At 41.2% G+C, this 18,859-nt stretch overlaps 1 protein-coding gene across 6 annotated transcripts in view; it reads left to right on the forward strand.

Annotated features, from left to right (window-relative positions):
- Positions 1-18,859, forward strand: part of RASSF6 (Ras association domain family member 6) — a 71,951-nt gene that overhangs the window by 12,571 nt on the left and 40,521 nt on the right. For all 6 annotated transcript variants that reach the window (XM_045166277.1, XM_045166278.1, XM_045166275.1 and 3 more), the window contains exon 2: positions 1,013-1,111. In XM_045166277.1, coding sequence (XP_045022212.1) covers positions 1,053-1,111 — 59 coding nt within the window. In that variant the 5' untranslated portion in view covers positions 1,013-1,052. The remainder of the gene's footprint in view (positions 1-1,012; positions 1,112-18,859) is intronic.

Genomic DNA, 18,859 nt, shown 5'->3' on the forward strand with positions numbered 1-18,859 from the left:
CTGCAGTGTGGGAGATCTGGGTTCAATCCCTGGGTTGGGAAGATTCCCTGGAGAAGGAATAATACCCACTCCAGTATTCTGACCTGGAGAATTCCATGGACTGTATGGTCCATGGGGTTACAAAGAGTCAGACACAACTGAGCAACTTTCACTTCACTTCACTTCACTTCACTTCCTTTACTAATATTTTCCATAAAGTAAATGAAGAATATAATTTTCAATTTAAAATAAGAAATGGTTATCAAAAGAGGATAAAAATGGATATTTTCTCAAAAGCACATACTGAGAAATAAGAATGGAATGAAGCACCTAAATATCTTAATGCTTATATGGAGGTGGTGGAGAGGAATGGAAGGGACAGAAAAACATGTTATTACTTGTTCCCAAAACAAATTATTCTGTGAAAAGTGGGTTTACAGGATGCTATTTAATACCCACTCAAAGTGAGTTGTAGTTAAAACTCTGAACTCTAAGTTTATTTTCTTAAAATTGAAGATTTTGGAGAACATTTTACTTATCCTCAATATTAATTCCCTTAGATGTAGGAAAAAGAGATCTTTGAAAAAAATCTTAAAATGTACAAATTTGTAGAAAATCAACATGTTTAATCCATACAACCTTTTTGCAAACTTCAAAAACAATATTGGTGAAAGGAAAAATAGGAAACAAACATATTCAGACCTTGCTTCAAATGATTTGTTCCACTACTTACTGTTTGAAATGGAGATAATAATGCCCCTACCTTGCTAGGAAGGCCTGAGGAGTAAATGAGATACTACCTATCAAATGCTCACATACAGAGTGTGAGATTCAAAGCAGACACATGGTAAAAAGTCTCTTTACTTCCCTCTCCAATCTAACCTTCATGCCCATATACACAAAACACTACTTAAAAACTACCCCCAGAATATTTTTACACACTAGGCACACAGCAAACAATTTCAATGTAAACGTGAGACTAATTTTGTAATGTATCCAAGAACATACCATTAATATTATTCTAATGCTTTAGGGTAGCCTCAGATGGTCTCAGAAAGGGGCAGAAGAAGACTATGATGGCTCACCAGTCTTCCTCTTGGATCTTCATCAATGAAAGGACATTCATTACCAGGTAACTACACACCTACAGCTATACACCTTATATATTATTCTGGTCATCAGTCATTTGTGGGTTATACCTTATATTTATTATGCATTATGTCATTCTAACCATCATTTGAAAACTTCAGCTGTATTGAAAAAAAAACTGGAAAATGACATCATTACATTTTATAACTATTCTCATTTTTCTATAAAAAGGACCCAGTGATATATATATTATAAAAATTATGTAAGGGCTTTGTAAAATATTTCAGAACATATGAGATAAACAGTATCTGAATTTGGTTTTTCCACAGGGATTATAATAAAGTCTAAATGTATATCAATAAAAAAGCATGACATATGATCCACAAGATCAATGATACAAATCATCAGTTGAGCCTTTGAATAACAAATTAAGTAAATGAGTTCCCGAAGACTGCAAAGCCATAGCCTATCATGGAACAATCACTCTATTTCATAAGTAGTGGTCTAATGTCACCAGAAGCTAAATTTCTATGTTAATAGTTAGCACAATTCTCAGGAGCAGCATTCAGTAAAAGATCTAAGACTTGTCATAAATGATGTATCAAAGAAGTATCCCACAGGCCTGAACCAGACTTTCCTGTCCTGTTCTGTCCTTCCCTTCCTTGCTCTTCAGGACACACTTCATTTTTCACTGTTTCCCTTTTGATGTTAGGTTATGTAACAGATGACCAGTAGCTATAGTTATTTTCTTATACACAGAAAATAGCATATATCATGTTAGTTTAGGTATAATAGAGCAGGGATTTGAAAACTTTAAGAGTAGAGATCAAAATGAACCTGGCTGAGCTAAAGCATAAGCTGAATAAGAGAAAGACACAAAGGTAAGGGGAAAAAAAGTGGCTCTGAAACATGACCCATGTCTTACAGGGAAGAGAAACAAAGCCAAATAAATGATTAAGTAGTATAAATGCTGCAGGACTGCACAATGGGAAAGCAGAGAGAACAAATATGGTCAAAATGGAATTGAAGCCACAGGTAGAGGATGAGCAAGAAATGGGAAGAAGGCAGAACGCAAAAGATAGAGAATTCACTCATTCATTCCTCAGATACTAGTTGTCTGCTCCCTGTGGACAGGTACTCTTGTGGACCCTGAGAGTTCAGGAATGAATGAAACAAACCCTTACCCTCACGGGTATGTTAAGTCACTCAGTCGTGTCTGACTCTTTGCAACCCCATGGACTGTGGCCCACCAAGATCCTCTATCCATGGGACTCACCAGGGAAGAATACTGGAGTGGGTTGCTATTCCTCCTCCAGGGGATCTTCCCGACCCAGCAATCAAACCTGTATCTCCTGCAGTGTCAGTCAGTCAGTTCCGTCGCTCAGTCATGTCTGACTCTTTTTGACCCCATGGACTGCAGCAACACAGGCCTCCCTGTCCATCACCAAATCCTGGAGTTTACTCAAATTCATGTCCATTGAGGCAGTGATGCCATCCAACCATCTCATCCTCTGTCGTCCCCTTCTCCTCCCGCATTCAATCTTTCCCAGCATCAGGGTCTCTTCAAATGAATCAGTTCTTTGCATCAAGTGGCCAAAGTATTGGAGTTTCCGCTTCAGCATCAGTCCTTCCAATGAATATTTAGGACTGATCTCCTTTAGGATGGACTGGTTGGATCTCCTTGCAGTCCAAGGGACTCTCAAGAGTCTTCTCCAACACCACAGTTCAAAAGCATCAATTCTTTGGCACTCAGCTTTCTTCACAGTCCAACTCTCACATCCATACATGACTACTGGAAAAACCATAGCTTTGACTAGACGGACCTTGGTTGGAAAAGTAAAATAACGGCTTTTATTAATGTCTCAGCATAGTAATGCTGTCTAGGTTGGTCATAGCTTTTCTTCCAAGGAGCAAGAGTCTTTAATTTCACAGCTGCAGTCACCATCTACAGTGATTTTGGAACCCAAGAAAATAAAGTCTGACACTGTCTCCACTGTTTCCCCATCTATTCCATGAGGTGATGGGACCGGATGCCATGATCTTAGTTTTCTGAATGTTGAGCTTTAAGCCAACTTTTTCACTCTCCACTTTCACTTTTATCAAGAGGCTCTTTATTTCTTCTTCACTTTCTGCCATAAGGTTAGTGTCATCTGCATATCTGAGGTTATTGATATTTCTCCTGTGAATCTTGATTCCAGCTTGTGCTTCATGCAGCCCAGCATTTCTCATGATGTACTCTGCATATAAGTTAAATAAGCAGAGTGACAACATACATCCTTGACATACTCTTTTCCCTGTTTGGAACCAGTCTGTTGTTCCATGTCTGGTTATAACTGTTGCTTCCTGACTTGCATACAGATTTCTCAGGAGGCAGGTCAGGTGGTCTGGTATTTCCATCTCTTTCAGAATTTTCCACAACTTGTTGTGATCCACACAGTCAAAGGCTTTGGCATAGTCAATAAAGCAGAAATAGATGTTTTGCTGGAACTCTCTTGCTTTATCTATGATCCAGTGTATGTTGGCAATTTGATCTGTGGTTCCTCTGCCTTTTCTAAATCCAGCTTAAACATCCACAAGTTCATGGTTCACATACTGGTGAAGCCTGGCTTGGAGAATTTTGAGCATTACTTTACTAGCGTGTGAGATGAGTGCTATTGTGCGGTAGTTTGAGCATTCTTTGGCATTGCCTTTCTTTGGGATTGGAATGAAAACTGACCTTTTCCAGTCCTGTGGCCACTGCTGAGTTTTCCAAATTTGCTGGCATATTGAGTGCAGCACTCTCACAGCACCATCTTTCAGGATTCGAAATAGCTCAACTGGAATTCCATCACCTCCACTAGCTTTGTTCATAGTAATGCTTCCTAAAGCCCACATTACTTCACATTCCAGGATGTCTGGCTCTAGGTGAGTGATCACACCATCATGATTATCTGGGTCATGAAGATCTTTTTTGTATAGTTCTTCTGTGTATTCTTGCCACCTCTTCTTAACATCTTCTGCTTCTGTTAGGTCCATACCATTTCTATCCACTATTGAGCCCATCTTCGCTTCAATGTTCCCTTGGTATCTCTAATTTTCTTGACAAGATCTCATCTTTCCCATTCTGTTGTTTCCTCTAATTCTTTGCACTGATCATTGAGGATGGCTTTCTTATCTCTCCTTGCTATTCTTTGGAACTCTGCATTCAAATGGGTATATCTTTCCTTTTGTCCTTTGCCTTTAGCTTCTCTTCTTTACATAGCTATTTGTAAGGCCTCTTCAGACAACCATTTTGCCTTGTTGCATTTCTTTTTCTTGAGGATGGTCTTGATCCCTGCCTCCTGTGCAATGTCACAAACCTCCATCCATAGTTCTTCAGGCACTCTGTCTATCAGATCTAATTCCTTCAATCTATTTCTCACTTCCACTGTATAATCATAAGGGATTTGATTTAGGTCATAGCTGAATGATCTGATGGTTTTTCCCACTTTCTTCAATTTAAGTCTGAATTTGGCAATAAGGAGTTCATGATCTGAGCCATAGTCAGCTCCTGGTCTTGTTTTTGCTGACTGTATAGAGTGTCTCCATCTTTGGCTGCAAAGAATATAATCAATCTGAGTTTGGTATTGACCATCTGGTAATGTCCTTGTGTAGAGTCTTCTCTTGTGCTGTTGGAAGAGGGTCTTTGCTATGACCAGTGCATTCTCTTGGTAAAACTCTATTAACCTTTGCCCTGCTTCATTCTGTACTCCAAGGCCAAATTTGCCTTTTACTCCAGGTATCTCTTGACTTCCTACTTTTACATTCCAGTCCCCTTTAATGAAAAAGACATCTTTTTTGGGTGTTAGTTCTAGAAGGTCTTGTAGGTCTTCATAGAACCATTCAACTTCAGCTTCTTCAGCATTAGTGGTCAGGGCATAGACTTGGATTACTGTGATATTGAATTGTTTGCTTTGAAAACAAACAGAGATCATTCTGTCATTTTTGAGATTGCATCCAAGTACTGCATTTTGGACTCTTTTGTTGACCATGATAGCTACTCCATTTCTTCTAAGGGATTCCTGCCCACAGTAGTAGATATAATGGTCATCTGAGTTAAATTCACCCATTCCAGGCCATTTTAGTTCACTAATTCCTAAAATGTCGATATTCACTCTTGCCATCTCGTTTGACCACTTCTAATTTGCCTTGATTCATGGACCTGACATTCCAGGTTCCTATGCAATATTGCTCTTTATAGCATTGGACTTTTCTTCCATCACCAGTCACATCCACAACTGGGTGTTGTTTTTGCTTTGGCTCCATCTCTTCATTCTTTCTGGAGTTATTTCTCCGCTGATCTCCAATAGCATATTGGGCACCTACCAACCTGGGGAGTTCATCTTTCTGTGCCCTTTTTCATACTGTTCATGGGGTTCTCAAGGTAAGAATACTGAAGTGGTTTACCATTCCTTTCTCCAGTGGGCCACGTTTTATCAGAACTCTCTGCCATGACCTGTCCATCTTGGGTGGCCCTACACAGCATGGCTCATAGTTTCATTGAGTTAGACAAGGATATGATCCATGTGATCAGTTTGGTTAGTTTTCTGTGATTGCAGCGTCAGGCAGGTTCTTTACTGTTTGCACCACCTGGGAAGTCCCTACCCTCATGGGGCTGCCTCCTAACAAGGGGAAACAGTATGTAGGATAAGTATTAACATGCACTATGAGATGCTGAAAGATATGTAGGATAAAAATAAAGCTGGGAAGGGAGTAATGATCACTGGGGGTGGAGATCAGTGAGTTAAGATTTCATATAAGATGGCCAGGAAAGGCCTCAGGGAGGAGGTAGCCTTGGGAGAAAAGCCTGAAGGAGGTGAGTGAATAAGCTGTGTTGCTATCTAGCTGGGAGGCTTCCAGGAAAGGAGATGCTAAGTTCACAGCCCTGAGGCAGTTACAGGCCTGTAAGAGTGGAGGAAGCCAGTGTGGAAGGTGAAATAGGAAGGACAGTAGGAGAAGGTGAGGTCAGAGATACAATGGGGCCAGAATATGTAGGGCCTTGTAGGCCATTGAGGCTTTGTCTTTCCCACTTAAAAGATGAGAAACCATTGAAGAATATGAGTACGTGAGTTTCTGGATCAGTCTGTTTGCTCAGACAGACCAAAGAGGAGACAAGAATAGGAGCAGAGAAACTATTGAGAAACTTGGAGTCCAGAGTAGAGATGACGGTGGCTTGGACCAAGGTGACAGTGGCGGAGATAGGGGGAAAAACAGTCAGATTCTAGGTATATTTTGAAGGGAAGGACAATAGAAAATCCTGAAGGATTAGATGTGGGGTATGAGAATATCATTAAGGATGATACCAAAGATTGTGTCTAGAAGGATGGAGTGAACACTTTCTGACATTATAAAGACTGCAAAAGGACCACGTTTGGAGTAGAAGATCAGGAGTTCAGTCCTAAACATGTTACTTTTGAGAATTACTAATATCACCAAGGGAATAAGTATGAACAGAGAAGATTCAAGGTCCAAGGGTAGAAAAGAGCAAAATGAAGTAGGAAAAGTAGAAAACAAGAAGGCAAGGCTTTGGATGGAAAGTGGGCAGAAGGAATGTGGACACAGAATGGAGAGGAGCAGTGATATGGTGGGTATGTATATAAAGCACCACTTTGGGATATCAATGTAGCTAACATTTTGATGGAGATACAAGAAGGAAGTCGAGGAAATGGGAAATTGAAATGAAAGACAAATTAATCTTTAAAGTAAGTGAAGATGACTGATAATGAAAGGGAGAGAAGGTAACATCTGTGTAAAACCAAAGGTGAGAGAGACAGAAAGATCCTAGAGAGAAGTAAGATGGACATTGCTAAAAGTACCTGAAAGATGATAGTTTGGGAAGAGAAAAGGGTGATAAAAGCATGTGAGTGATCTGCAAGAGAAGCAGGAAGCAAATGAGATTCAAGACAGAGAGATGATGGAGAAGATGGGAGATGCTGTGAATAAAGGGAAGAAGCTCACAAGAGGGTGGGCAGAACAGGGTAAGAGCCCCTGGGCAGCCCCAAGAAAGGCCCCCTACAACATGTGCCTCTTCCCCCCAAAATTACAGAAGCAACAAAGGTGTCTCCAAAGACACAGCCCTGGGTCTACACCACTGTTTCTTTGTGCATAAATGCCTTCCATGCAGCCTAAGTTTAACAAACCAGGAAAACACATTTACCACACCAGGAGAGAAGTTTCAAGAAGAAACATTACACAGCATAAGAGAAGAATGTACAAACCCACATACGTATTTCCCTGTTATTCAGTTCTGCCTAATTCAGGTTAGTCTGTGAAATCCTGATTCTTACCTGCCAACCATGTCAGGGGATTACTAAACCATACCTCAGGCCATCTCTCAGTCTGAAACTACAATAATTTTCTCTTCATTTTCTTCAGCTATACAGCTGCTCTTCAACTCCTGAATTCCCAAGGAAGCAAGATCCTTTCTCACTCACACCTTTAGATTTACCCTTGTTGTTTAGTTGCTAAGTCATGCAACTCTTTTGCGACCCCATGAACTGTAGCCCACCAGGCTCCTCTGTCCATGGAATTTCCCGGGCAAGAATACTAGAATGGGTTGCCATTTCCTTCTACAGGGAATCTTCCCGACCCAGGGATCGAACCCACATCTCCTGCATTGCAGGCAGATACTTTACTGCTGAGCCACCAGGGAAGCCCAGAACCCTTGTCATAAGATTAAAATACTCTCTAAACAGGCACCACCTAACCCAAATAGCAATCCAAAGTCCCCTTCTGCATTCACTGGCATCTCTTCGAACTAGGACCTCTCTTCCTCTACAAAACCTCAAGACAAATGTCATAGAGAAGCCCCAGTGCCCTCCCTAACTCATGTCTGCTCTGAGGGGCAGTCCTGTTCTTCCCAGTCCTGCTATTTGTACACATGTGTTTCTCTTTATTCTCAGCCTTGAATCATCTGTTTCTCTAGAACAGCTTCCTTCCACCTTCATGAAACTCTTCGTTCTGTTCTAAATTGATGTATGTTAATCTCATTCGTATCTTAATGATAACTTCTCCTCCTGGACATCATGTTCCTTTTATTCATCTGTCTAATCACAGTATGAATATCAAGAATTTCACTGAAATTAACACCTATTCCATAATCTTGTGGTCACCAGGTCAACTTTTGGTTCCTTTATAATATTTTAGTTTCCCAGTCTCAGTTCCTTACTTTTTTCATGAAATCCTCCCTGAACTGCATTAAGACTTTAATTAGCCCTTTAATTACTTGTGTATTCGTTCTTTTAAAATATTCCCTGATTATGGAAGTATGATTATTTTATAAATTATTGTTTTTATATATTTATTTCATAAACTGAGAAAATATAGAAACATATAGACTGAAAGAATAAAAATTATCCATAATTTTACTACTCAAAAAAAATAGTTTAATTTTGTCATGTTCCTCATCTGCTAAGCATTCTATTTTATACACTTGAGATTATACTGTATCTTGTTTTACACACCTAGCATTATCAATATTTCCCCATAAAATTAAAATAATCTTCCTGAAGGTGATTTTAATGACCTTATATCACTCAACAGCATATAATATGTCGTAATATAATCATTCCTTTAATTTTGACCCTCAAGATGGCTCCAATATTTTGAATACACTAGGGCTAGTTCACACAGAGAAGGAAAGGGCAATCCACTCCAGTGTTCTTGCCTGGAGAATCCCAGAGACAGGGGAGCCTGGTGGGCTGCCGTCTATGGGGTCTCACAGGGTTGGACACGACTGAAGCGACTTAGCAGCAGCAGCAGTTCACACAGAAATAGAACTCCTGAATCAAAGTATACAAGTAAATCTAATACTATTGTTACAGATTAGCTTTCTAAAAATGCTTGATGAACCTTCTCTCCCACCAACAGCTTAAGGCTTCCTGGCTTGTCTCATAATAGATGCTTGGTTTCCCAAGGTAGAATGTAAACCCTTTGAAGGTAAGACCTAGTATCTTTTGCATCCTCTTTCCCAAGGTGAGATACCTAGATGACTTTGATACATGAGATGATTTTAGGTTAAGCATGAATAATTGGTTTTTATTTAAACACTTATGGAAAATATTAGAAAAATATAATTAGCACATGAAATCTTTGATTCAACAAAGATTATTTCTCAGGACAAATAAAAGCTTACTTAAATGGAGAATCGACTAAGCTACTTAGTTGGGTGTCAGTCACTCACAACCACAGAGTTCTAACAATAAAAAAAATACCTATCCTGAAGCACATGCTATCAGAACACTCTCACTTTATAATGTATTATATTTTTAAATTTTATTATTCAAATAAGACTGAAAATTTAAGAGGAAAGGGTGGTGCTTCATATATAATTCTGAAAATATGAACTCAATAAATAATACATGATTGTTGAGTAAATATGTAAAAAAGTCAACTAGAAAAATATTAAGTGACAACAGATGATACTTGGGAGTTGGTCAAACTCATAAAAGCAGTACATGAGTAATTATTTTAAACAGCACAGCCATAGCCCTCAGCCAGAATGGAGCAATCATTTTCCCACAAAGTAGCCTTAAAGTCAGCATTTTGTAATTTTTTTAATCCCTGAAAATACTTTTATAAATACATTCTAATAATTAGGAATATAAGAGAAAAAGAAAACTAACCATATTTGAGAACTTATATGCACTCCCATTTTATAATTGGCCTGTAACCAAGTATGGGCTTCCTGTGTGGCTGAGTGGTAAAGAATCCACCTGGTAATGCAGGAGACACAAGAGACTCAGGTTTGATCCCTGGGTCAGGAAGATCCCCTGGAGTAGGAAATGGCAACCTGCTCATTGTTGCCCTGGAAAATTCCATGGACAGAGGAGCCTGGTCAGCTACAGTCCAGGGGGTTGCAAAAAGTCGGACACGACTGAGCAACCAAGTACAGGCCATGATGAAATATGTCACAATGAAACCACATATTTCTGAAGAATATTTCTGAAGAAGTGTCTGGATTTCTCAGTTCAGTTCAGTCACTCAGTCATGTTCAACTCTTTGCAACCCCATGAATCACAGCACGCCAGGCCTCCCTGAACATCACTAACTCCTGGAGTTCACTCAGACTCACATCCATCAAGTCAGTGATGCCATCCAGCCATCTCATCCTCTGTCGTCCCCTTCTCCTCCTGCCCCCAATCCCTCCTAGCATCAGAGTCTTTTCCAATGAGTCAACTCTTCGCATGAGGTGGCCAAAGTTCTGGAGTTTCAGCTTTAGCATCATTCCTTCCAAAGAAATCCCAGGGCTGATCTCCTTCAGAATGGACTGGCTGGATCTCCTTGCAGTCCAAGGGACTCTCAAGAGTCTTCTCCAACACCACAGTTCAAAAGCATCAATTCTTCTGCACTCAGCTCTCTTCACAGTCCAACTCTCACATCCATACATGACCACAGGAAAAACCATAGCCTTGACTAGATGGACCTTTGTTGGCAACGTAATGTCTCTGCTTTTGAATATGCTATCTAGGTTGGTCATAACTTTCCTTCCAAGGAGTAAGCGTCTTTTAATTTCATGGCTGCAGTCACCATCTGCAGTGATTCTGGAGCCCCCAAAAATAAAGTCTGACACTGTTTCCACTGTTTCTCCATCTATTTCCCATGAAGTGATGGGACCAGATGCCATGATCTTAGTTTTCTGAATGTTGAGCTTTAAGGCAACTTTTTCATTCTCCTCTTTCACTTTCATCAAGAGGCTTATTAGCGACCCTTATTTTGCATCATATTTTAAATTGACTAAATTAGAGACTTGCAGTTTATCTTCTATAGGCTAGAGCCCCTTTCAGACCCTAGTATCCATGTATTATTGGCATTCTAGATGGTAAAGTAACATAGCCTTTGCACAAATGCCTGATGAGAAAATAGTGTTTCTCAAAATGTAGTCATGGGCCACTTGCCTCCTGATTAAGACATTTGTTAACAATGCAGATGCTGTGGTCCACCCCAGTGTTAATCAGGTGACTTTGATGAAGTACTGAAGCCTAGAAACTACTGATTAGAGGAGGAAAGGATTAAAGTTTGAGAATTTCTGTATGCCTGAAATAAATTTCTAGAATTCAGGAAAATCTTTACAAAATAGTCATCAGAAATTATAGTGATAAAACTGATTACCTACAACATCCAACTTGTCATAAACCTGACAAACACCTCCATTCATTTATTCACTTAAGTAGTTATTCAGCTCCCACACTACAACAGGCATTGTTCTGGCAAACAAGGCAGGAATTACAAACTTATTAAGAGATGTTTATTTTCATGCAGAGATATACATGAAAATGATGAAGACTAATAGGAAAAAAAAAAGTCCTTAATGAAAAATTTGCTTTCAGCAGATTTCATGAGAAATATATGTGATCTGTGAAATAAGAGGTCTTGATTTAATAGCACAGTAAGCAATATAACATTTATGTCTTAGTACTGGATAAGAGTTTGGAAACTTCCCTGAGTGAAGGGCATTGGCAGAAGTTAACTTCATGCTCAAGTAACTAAGGTTCCAGTTGGTATTTCCGTGCCTGGGGTTATTGCTGCTCTGTTGTTTCACCTGGTAAATATTCTAAGTGAGCTGAGTCGTTAAAAAAAAAAAAAAGTGGTTCCATATGGTTGCTTTCAAAGTGCTTTTACTTCAGGTCCTAGGCTGAAATCTGGGCATTTTAGGGGTGAGTAAAGGCCTATCCTAAGTTTGAAAAAAGATGTTCAAATCCAGTTTTAGGATATAGATCAGATTTCACCCTCAGAACTTACTAGATTTTTTCCCCCTCCTACTTAGGAACCTAATACAAACCCTTGCAGGCTACAGCTCTTCCAAAAACAGTCACAAGGCACGTATGCATTCCTGTCCTTACCAACTAACTTTAATTAGCATGATGTAATACATTTTAGCAGAAAGTACATCATTCCAAACAGTTTCTTTTTCCAAGGGTGTTGGCTGGCACCATTTGCTGAAACAAAGGAACTAGCCACCTACACCTCTGAGCACATGTTCAGCACAAAGGGCCAGTGTTCCTGAGGCTGCCTCCTACCTGGCCAGCAGAGCCAGAGGGCCATGTTTGCCCAGGTCTCATGGCCAGAGTCTTCTCTGGATCAAAGGAACTGGAACAAACACCGCAAGCCCCAGTGTGCCCTGAGCTAGGTGTTAAAGTGTGGGCACCATTGGACTTTTGTCTTTAAGAAAGCAGAAGAGAGCCCTCCCTAACATATTTTTATAGGAGTGAGGATTTTAAAATGAGCCAAGAAAAAAGTTTGAGACATAGGTAGGACCATCTCCTTTAAAGCTGAAGAATATTTTTTTCTGTGTGGGAGTTTTCTTTTTTTTTAATTTATGTAAAAATTTTCCATTATTCATATTTGGTGGCCTAGTAAAAACACATTTTTATCAAGAGAAATTGGATACCACAGTTTCACAAAAAAGGTCAATAATATCACTCCCAGACATGTAGAAATGGTCATTCAGCTTTAAATCAGATATTTTTCAATGAGTATATATTGTTAACAGTCATTGAGCATACCAAGATGATTGCTATTCTCAATAACATTTATCTACTCCACATTTTACTATTTGATCACTTTGGTCCATTAAAAAGCAAGATCATCTGTCTGCCCAATACATACTGAATATGCTTCAATAGACAGTCTGATGAAGTCAAAATTCAAAGACTCTAAAAACAGATGACACAGAGTTTACTTGAACTTCTGGTCATGTTAGCTATGCTGGAAAAAGATCATTCCTCTCTAGGGTTTCCCCAGGACATCAGTTTGATCCCTTGTCCAAGAAGTTCCCACAAGCCACAATTTCTGAGGCTGTGTTCTGGAGCCCAAGAGCCACAACTACTGAGCCCACATACAATGAGAAGCCCACATACTGCAACTAGAGAAAAGGCCCCAAGAGCCGCAACTATAGAGTCCACAGGCAGCCACTACTGAAGCCCAAGTGCCCTAGGGCCCATGCTGTACAAGAGAAGCCACCACAATGAGAAGCCTGTGCGCTGCACTGGGGACTAGCCCCCACTCTCCGCAACTAGAGAAAAGCCTGTGAGCAGCAACAAAGACCCAGTGCAGCCAATTAAGTAATTAGTTAATTAATGTAAAAAATTGTTCCTCTTTAAAAGCTGGTCAGGATTCAGTTTTCCGTATTTTATTCCCTAAGCAAATAATTACTAAGAGCACACCGTGAGCTGATGCTGTACTAGAAGCTTAGAAGCTGGAGCAGCAATTCTGCATGAAAAAGACCAGAGCCCTGCTTTCATGGAGGTTTTAGTCTGAAGTCACAAATCTCCAACTTTTGAGCCTTCATCACAGTCACTGCAGAGCTTGGTAAAATAAAGATTCAGTTCAGTCAGTCAGTTCAGACGCTCAGTCATGTCCGACTCTTTGCGACCCCATGAATTGCAGCACGCCAGGCCTCCCTGTCCATCACCAACTCCCGGAGTTCACCCAAACTCATGTCCATTGAGTCGGTGATGCCATCCAGCCATCTCATCCTCTGTCGTCCCCTTCTCCTCCTGCTCCCAATCCCTCCCAGCATCAGAGTCTTTTCCAATGAGTCAACTCTTCGTATGAGGTGGCCAAAGTACTGGAGTTTCAGCTTCAGCATCATTCCTTCCAAAGAAATCCCAGGGCTGATCTCCTTCAGAATGGACTGGCTGGACCTCCTTGCAATCCAAGGGACTCTCAAGAGTCTTCTCCAACACCACAGTTCAAAAGCATCAATTCTTTTTTTTTTTTTTTTTGGCCCTCAGCCTTCTTCACAGTCCAACTCTCACATCCATATATGACCACTGGAAAAACCATAGCCTTGACTACACAGACCTTTGTTGGCAAAGTAATCTCTCTGCTTTAGAATATGCTATCTAGGTTGGTCATAACTTTCCTTCCAAGGAGTAAGCGTCTTTTAATTTCATGGCTGCAATCACCATCTGCAGTGATTCTGGAGCCCAAAAAATAAAGTCTGACACTGTTTCCACTGTTTCCCCTTCTATTTCCCATGAAGTGATGGGACCGGATGCCATGATCTTCGTTTTCTGAATGTTGAGCTTTATGCCAACTTTTTCACTCTCCACTTTCACTTTCATCAAGAGGCTTTTGAGTTCCTCTTCGCTTTCTGCCATAAGGGTGGTGTCATCTGGATATCTGAGGTTATTTATATTTCTCCCTGTAATCTTGATTCCAGCTTGTGCTTCTTCCAGCCCAGCATTTCTCATGATGTACTCTGCATATAAGTTAAATAAGCAGGGTGGCATATACAGCCTTAACGTACTCCTTTTCCTATTTGGAACCAGTCTGTTGTTCCATGTCCAGTTCTAACTGTTGCTTCCTGACCTGCATATAGGTTTCTCAAGAAGCAGGTCAGGTGGTCTGGTATTCCCATCTCTTTCAGAATTTTCCACAGTTTATTGTGATCCGCACAGTCAAAGGCTTTGGCATAGTCAATAAAGCAGAAATAGATGTTTTTCTGGAACTCTTTTGCTTTTTCCATAATCCAGCGGATGTTGGCAATTTGATCTCTGGTTCCTCTGCTTTTTCTAAAGTCAGCTTGAACATCTGGAAGTTCACAGTTCACGTATTGCTGAAGCCTGGCTTGGAGAATTTTGAGCATTACTTTACTAGCGTGTGAGATGAGTGCAATTGTGTGGTAGTTTGAGCATTCTTTGGCATTGCCTTTCTCAGGGATTGGAATGAAAACTGACCTTTTTCAGTCCTGTGGCCACTGCTGAGTGTTCCAAAATTGCTGGCATATTGAGTGCAGCACTTTCATAGCATCATCTTTTAGGATTTGAAATAGCTCAACTGGAATTCCATCACCTCCACTAGCTTTGTTCATAGTGATGTTTTCTAAGGCCCACTTGACTTCACATTCCAGGATGTCTGGCTCTAGGTGAGTGATCATACCATCATGATTATCTGGGTCATGAAGATCTTTTTTGTATAGTTCTTCTGTGTATTCTTGCCACCTCTTCTTAATATCTTCTGCTTCTATTAGGTCCATACCACTTCTGTCCTTTATCGAGCCCATCTTTGCATGAAATGTTCCCTTGGTATCTCTAATTTTCTTGAAGAGATCTCTAGTCTTTCCCATTCTGTTGTTTTCCTCTATTTCTTTGCATTGATCGCTGAGGAAGGCTTTCGTATCTCTTCTTGCTATTCTTTGGAACTCTGCATTCGGATGCTTATATCTTTCCTTTTCTCCTTTGCTTTTCACTTCTCTTCTTTTCACAGCTATTTGTAAGGCCTCCCCAGACAGCCATTTTGCTTTTTTGCATTTCTTTTCCATGGGGATGGTCTTGATCCCTGTCTCCTGTACAATGTCACGAACCTCATTCCATAGTTCATCAGGCACTCTATCTATCAGATCTAGGCCCTTAAATCTGTTTCTCACTTCCACTGTATAATCATAAGGGATTTGATTTAGGTCATAGCTGAATGGTCTAGTGGTTTTCCCCACTTTCGTCAATTTAAGTCTGAATTTGGCAATAAGGAGTTCATGGTCTGAGCCATAGTCAGCTCCTGGTCTTGTTTTTGCTGACTGTATAGAGCTTCTCCATCTTTGGCTGCAAAGAATATAATCAGTCTGATTTCAGTGTTGACCATCTGGTGATGTCCGTGTGTAGAGTCTTCTTTTATGTTGTTGGAAGTGGGTGTTTGCTATGATCAGTGTGTTCTCTTGGCAAAACTCTATTAGCCCTTGCCCTGCTTCATTCCGTATTCCAAGGCCAAATTTGCCTGTTACTCCAGGTGTATCTTGACTTCCTACTTTTGCATTCCAGTCCCCTATAACGAAAAGGACATCTTTTTTGGGTGTTAGTTCTAAAAGGTCTTGTAGGTCTTCTAGAACTGTTCAACTTCAGCTTCTTCAGCATTACTGGTTGGGGCATAGACTTGGATTACTGTGATATTGAATGGTTTGCCTTGGAAACGAACAGAGATCATTCTGTCGTTTTTGAGATTGCATCCAAGTACTGCATTTCGGACTCTTTTGTTGACCATGATGGCTACTCCATTTCTTCTGAGGGATTCCTGCCTGCAGTAGTAGACATAATGGTCGTCTGAGTTAAATTCACCCATTCCAGTCCATTTTAGTTCGCTGATTCCTAGAATGTCAACATTCACTCTTGCCATCTCCTGTTTGACCACTTCCAATTTGCCTTGATTCATGGACCTGACATTCCAGGTTCCTATGCAATATTGCTCTTTACCGCATTGGACTTTGCTTCTATCACTAGTCACATCCACAACTGGGTATTGTTTTTGCTTTGGCTCCATCTCTTCATTCTTTCTGGAGTTATTTCTCCACTGATCTCCAATAGCATATTGGGCACCTACCGACCTGGGGAGTTCCTCTTTCAGTATCCTATCATTTTGCCTTTTCATACTGTTCATGGGGTTCTCAATGCAAGAATACTGAAGTGGTTTGCCATTCCCTTCTCCAGTGGACCACATTCTGTCAGACCTATCCACCATGACCCGTCCATCTTGGGTGGCCCCACAGGTCATGGCTTAGTTTCATTGAGTTAGACAAGGCTGTGGTCTGTGTGATTATATTGACTAGTTTTCTGTAATTATGGTTTCAGTGTGTCTGCCCTCTGATGCCTCTCACAACATCTACCATCTTACTTGGGTTTCTCTTACCTTGGATGTGGGGTATCTCTTTATGGCTGCTCCAGCAAAGCGCAGCCACTGCTCCTTTCCTTGGACAAGGGGTATCTCCTCACCACCGCCCCTCCTGACCTTGAACGTGGCATATCTCCTCTCGGCCCTCCTAGGCCTCGTTCCCAGAGTCCCTAATTCAGGAGGTCTGGGATGGCTCAGGGGTTAAGAATGTACCTGCCAATGCAGGAGATGCAGGAGACATAGGTTCGATCCCTGGGTCACGAAGATCCCCTGGAGGAGGTAATGACGACCTGCTTCAGTATTCTTGCCTGGAAAATCCCATGGACAGAGGAGCCTGACGGGTTATAGTCCATGGGGTCGCAAAGAGTCACACATGGCTGAGCACACATGCATGAGCATTTGCACATATGACAAGTGCCCAGGTAGTACAGTGTTAGTGTTCTCAGAATCACAGGGAGAACCACAGCTCTAAAAGCCTGATTCAGAAGCCAAAGAACCCTTATACTCTGAGAATATACCCTAGAGAATAAGGATCTAGTGTAAGCAGGGAAGGCCAGAGATCTGAAGGAGGATCAAGCTAACAAGTTTAAGGAAGTCAGTGGGAGACCACTCCTGATACAGGGGGCCAGCCCAACATCCTCAAGCCCCGAGAGAGCACAGAGTTCCAGAAAGTCCAAGTTCCCAGAGTGGTTGAGGTGCAGGACCCAAGGAAAAGTGTCTCTGTCAAAGAGGCTAAAGAGGAAGAGAGACCAAGCAGGACTTCACCTGCTGTGATGAGGATTTGAGGTTTTTATGCCAAGAGCAGTGGAGAGATATTTAAGGATGTTCGGCAAAGCAGATGATTCACTTACAGGTGTTCTACATAATCTGGATAGAATGTGGGGGTAGATGGAAGATGCCCAGGACAGAAACAAGGAGGTTGCTTTATTTTTCCAATATAAAGAGAATCTGTGGTCATAGTCATGGTGGCATTATCGAAGAGCCATAAGAGCCGATGGATCAGGAGAGTCCTGTCTCAGTCTTTAGTTCATGCTCACGTAGGTGGCCCCAAAGATCACTGACCATTTGCTGTGTTTCAGACACTCTAGTGACAGTCCTGATGATCCAAGTGGCTGTAAAAATAATTGAAAGTCTTCATTAACTGAATAGATTATTTCCCCATCTCAAGGGAACAGGGACATCAGACTGTGAAGTCAAGGTAGTGATCATTGTGTGTGTGGTCAGTCATGTTCAACTCTTTGCGACCCCATGGACTATGTTCTGCCAGGCTCCCCTCTCCATGGGATATTTCAGAAAAGAATTCTGGAGTGGGTTACCGTTTCCTCCTCCAGGGGAATCTTCCCAACCCAGGGATCAAACCTGCGTCTCCTGAATCTCCCTCATTGGCAGGCAGATTCTTTACCACTGAGCAACCTGGGAAGCCCAATAAGTACAAAATTCCCCCACTGTTCGTACACAAAGGGTGTTCTTTTACAGTTAGCCTGCAACTGCTCCAATCATGACCGGTATTGTGTGGCACACTTGTGTTCACTTTTTAACTAGCTCTTAAAAAAAAGAAATCTATGGGGCATGTATTAGAAACACTTGAAAGTTTAAATCATGGAAAAATGAGAAGCAAGATCCAAACAGAAACTAGATACCAACCTCACTGTTTCATTCCCTCGTCACTACACCCAGCCCCACAGCAAGTCCCATCAGCTCCACATCCAATATGCAAACACCTCTCACCATCCAGTCCAAGCGATCACTGTCTCCTGCCAGGACAACTACAACAGCCTCCTAATCAGGCTGCCAGCTACCATTTCCTGGGCCTACAATCCATTCTTCCGGCAGCCAGAGGTCTCTTTACAGAGTAGTCACAGCATCCTGCTTGAACCCTTCAAGGCTTCCTATCACAGACTCCATGTCATAAGGAGTCTCTAAGGCCCAATGCAGTTTGGCCTGAAGAACTTTTACAACCTCATCTTGAGCCACTCTTCCTTTGTTTGTCTCCTTCAAATATGCCAAGTTTAGTCCTGCACACAGGATATGGCACTGGCATCTCTTGCTTTGGACCCTCTCTTTGACTCTTCACATGGCTGACTTCTTCCCACTATTCAGGTGTCAGTTTAATAGTTCAGGCCTTCTGATCACCTTTTCTGAAATGCCCTCTTTCATGTGCTGCATCACA

This window comes from Bubalus bubalis, chromosome 7, assembly GCF_019923935.1.
Source record: "Bubalus bubalis isolate 160015118507 breed Murrah chromosome 7, NDDB_SH_1, whole genome shotgun sequence".
Taxonomy (NCBI): Eukaryota; Metazoa; Chordata; class Mammalia; order Artiodactyla; family Bovidae; genus Bubalus; species Bubalus bubalis.